This window comes from Taurulus bubalis (genome assembly GCF_910589615.1).
Source record: "Taurulus bubalis genome assembly, chromosome: 8".
In the NCBI taxonomy this organism is placed as follows: Eukaryota; Metazoa; Chordata; class Actinopteri; order Perciformes; family Cottidae; genus Taurulus; species Taurulus bubalis.
In genome coordinates, this window is record NC_136596.1 from 8,225,873 (window position 1) to 8,232,163 (window position 6,291).

Here is a 6,291-nt window from a genome sequence, read left to right on the forward strand (position 1 = left end):
GGTGAGGGAAGGTGAGAACGAGAGAGCAAGATTGAGGGGAAGAGAGAGAGGGCAACAGCAAAGGAGACAAAGACTGACGACGAAGCTACTGACAGCAAAGAGGAAACAGAGAAAGGGCTGATGACAGAGTGAGATGCACTCTGTCTATACTTCAGTGAAAATCTCTGAAAGTGTTCGGTCCACAGATCCTTTTCTTTATATTTGATGGCAATGACAAGAAGATTTACTCTGAGGCTTTCCCTACCCGCGCCTTCATTTGTTTTCTTTCCTCCGTTTTCCCTTTCAATTCAGCCTCGTCAGAGCGCTTTGGAAAAGGCTGCCCTTCTCTCTCCTATACACACGCAGTCACTTAAACATAAGAGAAATGTAGCCCTGCGGTTCAAGGGCCCAATATGAATATTTCAGACCTTCAGGGGAAATGATCAGCCATGATTAATAAAACAAAAAGACAAATGTATGTGAGAAGGTTCAGACAAATGAGTGAATACATAATGTCAGAATGTAGAACAGAATAAAATAGAATAAACAATGTCTGTCTGTGACACTTTCGCTATTTATAATCTAATATTGATCACTATATACTTACTATGTAGTGCACTATATTTATTGCCTATCAGTTTAATTTTCTTTCATTTTTCACCAGCTATTGTAAAACCAATCACTAAGTCTGTGTGTACAGTCCTTTTGAAGATCTTAGCAACTATAACTACCATCTATTTCAAGTGATTTATTAAATCAGGTTGTTCTAAGTTTGTAAAGACTTTAGTCATGTGCAAATCTATTTTCTAGTTATGCGATCAAACAAAAATAAATTCGGAAGTTGCTGTTACATACTTCCAAAAAAAAGTGAAACAATAATTTAAAGTTAACTGCTCATCCATTGTTTTGGTATGGCGTTCTTTTATTTCAAGTCAACGATGACTTTTACTTTCACCCCAGACATGAACAGCTGGGTGAAAGTCCTGTGCTTATTTGAGAGCTGTGTTTTTTGACCCATCATCCATCGCCCATCTTTTGTGTACTTTTCCCGCTCGTTATACTTGTTAATTACTTGTTATTAATATTACCGTCACCACCTAGCTATACTCTTGCAGAGATGAGAAGAAAGCCAGACGACTCGCTCGTTAGCTCCTTCCGTCTTCAGCTGTGGTAAAAACGATGTGTTCACTTCAGAATGTTATTGATTAATAATAATAATACTTTAATTTTATATAGCGCTTTTCAAAATGCTGAAAGATGCTTTCAATTGTTATCGAAGCAGCCTGATGAGGTATATGATATGAACATCCACTACAAGAGGAAAGCAATTAAGACACATTTGGAGTGTTTATTTTTCAAACTGAAATGGTCTATAGTTTAGTTTATGTCCATCTTGCTTCCTGCTCGTCTCTGTTGAGAGTTGCACATGCGCAGAACTGATCAGGCAGAATATAGGCCACAGATGTAGAGACAATTATAAAGTTTGTGTCTAGATGGTTACCCTAGCTTTTTGAAAATGTGCGGAAATTGTTGTGCTACTCGCTCCCCGACGACCTATCCCAACCTTAACCTTTTAAAGTCAATGCCTAACCTCAACCACCTCACGAGAATTTTTAAAATTAAAGGTTACCATCTGGAAACGACCAACTATACCACATATCTCCCAATAACGGTTTATTGATAGACTACGCCATTTGCTCTGTGCGTGACTTGAGCAGGGCGCTGCGTATCCATGGTTTACAGAAGCGTACAATGCCAAAATTGTTTCCTGCCAACTGGGCTGTGAGAGTATAGCATCGTTATTCTGATTAAGGATTTCCAAAGATTGAGAAAATGTGCATGTTGTCGTATAAATAGCGTGTGTTGTAGTGTATGTGTAACGTGTATTTCATTCAGTCTTTTTTATTGTATTCTGGATAATTCTTCTGACATCGTAACCCTTCTACCAGACTGCTTACTGTACTTCATAATGGCCTGCCTATAAAGCACAATGGACTTTGACAGAGACAGAGAGAGAAATGTGCAAATACGATCCAGACAAACCAGCAGCAAGCTAAAACATTTCAAGGAAAACAGAGAGGGCCTGGTGATGAAGAGTTAAGGGCTGCAGATATGTTTCCCAGTGAACCTGATGGCTATCTATGTGACTGTGCACATTTTATTACTCCATTAAATAACCCTCTGACTAACAAAGAAACATGCCAAGTGTGGGTACCAAGCCGTTAATAACAGGCATAAACCTCAGAAAATGGATGGTGCGCTCTGTGTGGAGCAATGGAGTGCAGATGGGTCGGTAGATTCATGTTCGGAGGAGTGAGGGGAAGCTTTATATATGGAGTCGGTACACAGGGTTGGGTTTAATTCACTTTCTCTCTCAGCAGGTTAGGAGTTCAAGCACTGGCGTATCTAACGTGCATTTCTAACAGTTTTCACACCCCAACCTCAACCCAGTATGAACTTGGTTCAAGCCTCCAGAATTTGGAGGTCTCAACTGTGATTAACTGTCATGTTTATGGAAAGTGAAAACAGCTAATGAATACAACAATTAAACAGGCTCCAAAGGCTCAGTTCAAATTAGAGTTTAATGAAATGACCAAATGTCTCTCCGAGTGCCTGTGACTTCTTGTGTGGGATTTTAACAGTTGTATGCCTTCTGACAATCGCTGGAACTCACTCTGAGGTTTGACTGCTCACGTTCTGCTGACTCACATTTAACTGTTAATCCAGACATTTTTCTTTTTTTAATAAATTGGTGATTGTCCACTGTATATGAGCTTAAAGCTGTACACGTATAAATGATTTGTCTGAGGGAATATAAAGCAATGCTTTCTCACCAGTGTACCCTTCAGTTAAATCAAATGATACACTGATCATTTGTGGTGTGCCACAGGCTCCGAGATGATGCAATCTATTGTGCCATACCATCATACTTAGCGCACTGCCTCGTTCAAATGCCTCAGGCAGCAGTTTTCAGGAGTGAAATGTTTCAAATGTATTGAAAGTGAACCTTGTGAGAAATGTGAAAAGCTATATGTTTGAAATGCATGATGTTGCAGAACAGGAAAGAGTAGAAAAGAACTGGATGGAGAGAATGCAAGGACACCATTATAACCTCCCTAATCTTTCTAACGCTCAACTCTACACACTATACTGACTTTATTCTCTCTCTCTTTGTCTGTGTGTGTGTGTGTGTTGTCTTCATAGGTCGGAGGTCACACCATGCTGCCAATCCGCTGGATGCCCCCTGAAAGCATCATGTACAGAAAGTTCACCACGGAGAGTGATGTCTGGAGTCTAGGAGTTGTCCTTTGGGAGATCTTCACCTATGGAAAACAGCCGTGGTACCAGCTCTCCAATAATGAGGTCCGCCCCGAAGTCACGGTCACTTATCCGTCACAATGGTTTTATTGTTTAAACGGAACAAAAAGAAGTACTGGTAACATAACTCAATCTAAATGTTACTAGGGAGTTCATCTTCATCTTAATAAGTGATGGCAAACAAGATGTTGGAGCCCCAATATATGAAAAAGCAGCCCAGTTAAAAACAATAATACATATTTAAACAGTTTTGTGCGCAAGCTTCTCATACATTGCGAGAATCATTTGGCCTGAGTCATCTCATTATATGAAGCTGAAGCTAATTATTGTTTAATTCTGTCTAGAATCAATTGTGAGGTATTGTATGACACAGAGCGGAGGAGCTTTGAGCAAGCTACTGAAATACAAGCTTCTCATTGTGGCGGAAGGGAAGGTGCTGGTGTCAGGCGCTTTGAGTAGAAATCATTTTTTAAACCCTCTTTTTCAAAAGGGCCCTCAAAATGTCCCTTTTTTGTCACGGATCACATTGAATTGGGTGGTCTTGTGGCAGTGATGACACAAAATGGCCTGTTCTTTTGGATTCTTTTTCACATACATTGCTTTGCCCTGGCAGTGGTATCCCTCCTCAGTTGCTCTTTCTGAGGTTTCTTCCCTTTGTTTCCTTGATAGGTTTTTTTTGGAGAGTTCTTTCTTTTCTGAATCAGATATCTACTTACTGTGAAGCCCATTGAGGCCAATTTGTGATTGGACTTCATAAATAAAATTGACTACAAATTCAGCGTACAGTGAAACAGCCACTAAAATGATGATTTCTTCTTAATATTCAACACTATGACTGCAATCAACCATTACTTATGATCTTCTTGATTAATTATACAAAAATAGTGAGAAATACCAATTTCCTAAAGCCAAAGATGACGTCTCCAGATGTCTTGTTTTGTCCAACAAACAAAAGGAAACCAGAGATTTTCAATTTACAACGATACAAAGATAGCATCTGCAAAACATCACATTTGAGAAGCTGGAACCAGCGAATGTTTAAGATTTTTGCTTGATAAATGATGTTCATTGGGATTGCCATTTAAACCGTTTAACAAGCAGCGACCTGCTTGTGGATCAGTCCAGCAGACTATTGCTATGAAGCAAAACATCCACATAAAAATTATAGTGGAGATAACATAGTTACTTCAGCCTGAACCTTGGGGAGGAGAGCTATGAATAATGCACAATATATCTAGAATATTTTAATTGAGTATGCAGCCATAAAAAACATTGATTTACGGAAAATGGAAGATTTCACTCGGTGTAAAAATCATATATAGCCTCGCTGGAGAGATGAAACAAGCTGATATACTGAAAGTGTGGAATAAGAAGATTTCCACCATTTTAAAGCGCCCAACATATCTTCGGGGCATACATACAGTGTTCTGTATCAGGAAACAAAAACAAATAATAAAGCAAACAATTTAAAGACACAATTATCTGTTTATTTTGAACTCTCACTAATCTTCCCATCACCACCCTCAGGGTCTTGAACCAGTTTCCCTCAAACAAAGCTGTACCAGAGCCCTCCAACCCTTCACCTTCACCTTAACCCTATAATGACCCCAACTCTGCTTTAAGCTTTCTAACCAAGTCAGCAGCCGCTTCTTTTATCGTGATTCACTCTGGTTACGTCTAAAATGAACCTTTAGCCCTTTCCACAGTCTTCTTTTCCCGTTTACATCTATTAAGTCTCCCTTGATTCACAGTTCACTCACCTTCTGACCAAATATGGTGCTCAGATATCTTTTACACAGGATATGGAGTTTTGTTCCAACGAGAGATATGCATTATTCATCTACTCTCACAGACTGATAACAATCACAGAATGAGGAGGAGGAGGAGGAGGATGCAGCTGCTTAGTGATGATTACAAACTGTGTTCCTAATGATTTAGAGATCTCGAATGTTAATCTTCAGGTATTACATTTTCTTTTTATGGATATATTGCAACTGTTTTTTGGAGCTAAATAGAAACCAGTAAATGGTATTAATTCCACACTCAAAGCAGGGTGTATTTAATGGATAAGAAAATTATTCAAAGCTTAATTATAGTACAATATAGATATTTTACAAAGCGCTCCCAGAGAATGATACACACTCTTTGTACCTGAGAGCTCCCTTCTGTATAGTAGTTTGAGTTTCCCTCTCCTTGATCCACCACATCCTCATCCTGAAGTCAATTTAGAGCTGAATTCTGTAGTTTATAAATGAATATAAATCTTTAAGTGTGTCAAAACACTACATTTCCTCTCACACGGCTATTGAAGAATTGGATTTTATTTGTCTGGTTTGCTGCTCCAGTGTCGTCCAACTTCATCATTCCAGTAAATCATTTATTCCTAGTGACATTTTCTCCGTATGCAACTGCAGTGAGGTGAAACTTCCTCACCAAGCAGATGCTCCATCATCTTCAACGTGCAGAAAATTGCGACTTTCAGCTTGAACCTTTGAGGAATGTTACTGGTTTGTTTTGTAACAAAAGACTATCGCTGACACTAAGCTGGATGTCATCTTTCTTCTTCCTCTAGGTAATCGAGTGCATAACCCAAGGCAGGGTGCTGCAGCGCCCCAGAACCTGTCTTAAAGAAGTATACGACCTGATGCTGGGCTGCTGGCAGAGAGAGCCGCACATGAGACTCAACATCAAAGAAATCCACGCTCTACTCCTCAATCTGGCCAAAGCCTCACCTGTATACCTGGATATACTGGGCTGAAAACAGGCGGACGATTGAGGATGTGTGTGTGTTTGTGCGTGTGTGTGTGTGTGTGTGTGTGTGTGTGTGTGTGTGTGTGTGTGTGTTTGCGCGCTATGGGTGGACGGGGTGACACTTGTGGATGAAATGAAGTGTGTGATGCTCTTGCAGGTGTACAGGGAAAGCTGTACAGGATGTGAAGCTATTATCAAACTCTTAAAGGCAATCAAAAAAATTCCTCAACTCATCCCTAACCG

General features: G+C 39.7%; 1 protein-coding gene across 1 annotated transcript in view; it reads left to right on the forward strand.

Moving 5' to 3' along the window:
• The window catches only part of ntrk2a (neurotrophic tyrosine kinase, receptor, type 2a), a gene marked incomplete at both ends in the record, with an annotated part of 72,115 nt that extends 66,060 nt beyond the window's left edge, over nucleotides 1-6,055 (forward strand). The window contains 2 exons of the mRNA XM_079222516.1: nucleotides 3,184-3,342; nucleotides 5,870-6,055. Coding sequence (XP_079078642.1) covers nucleotides 3,184-3,342; nucleotides 5,870-6,055 — 345 coding nt within the window. The remainder of the gene's footprint in view (nucleotides 1-3,183; nucleotides 3,343-5,869) is intronic.
• Nucleotides 6,056-6,291: the final 236 nt, after the last annotated feature.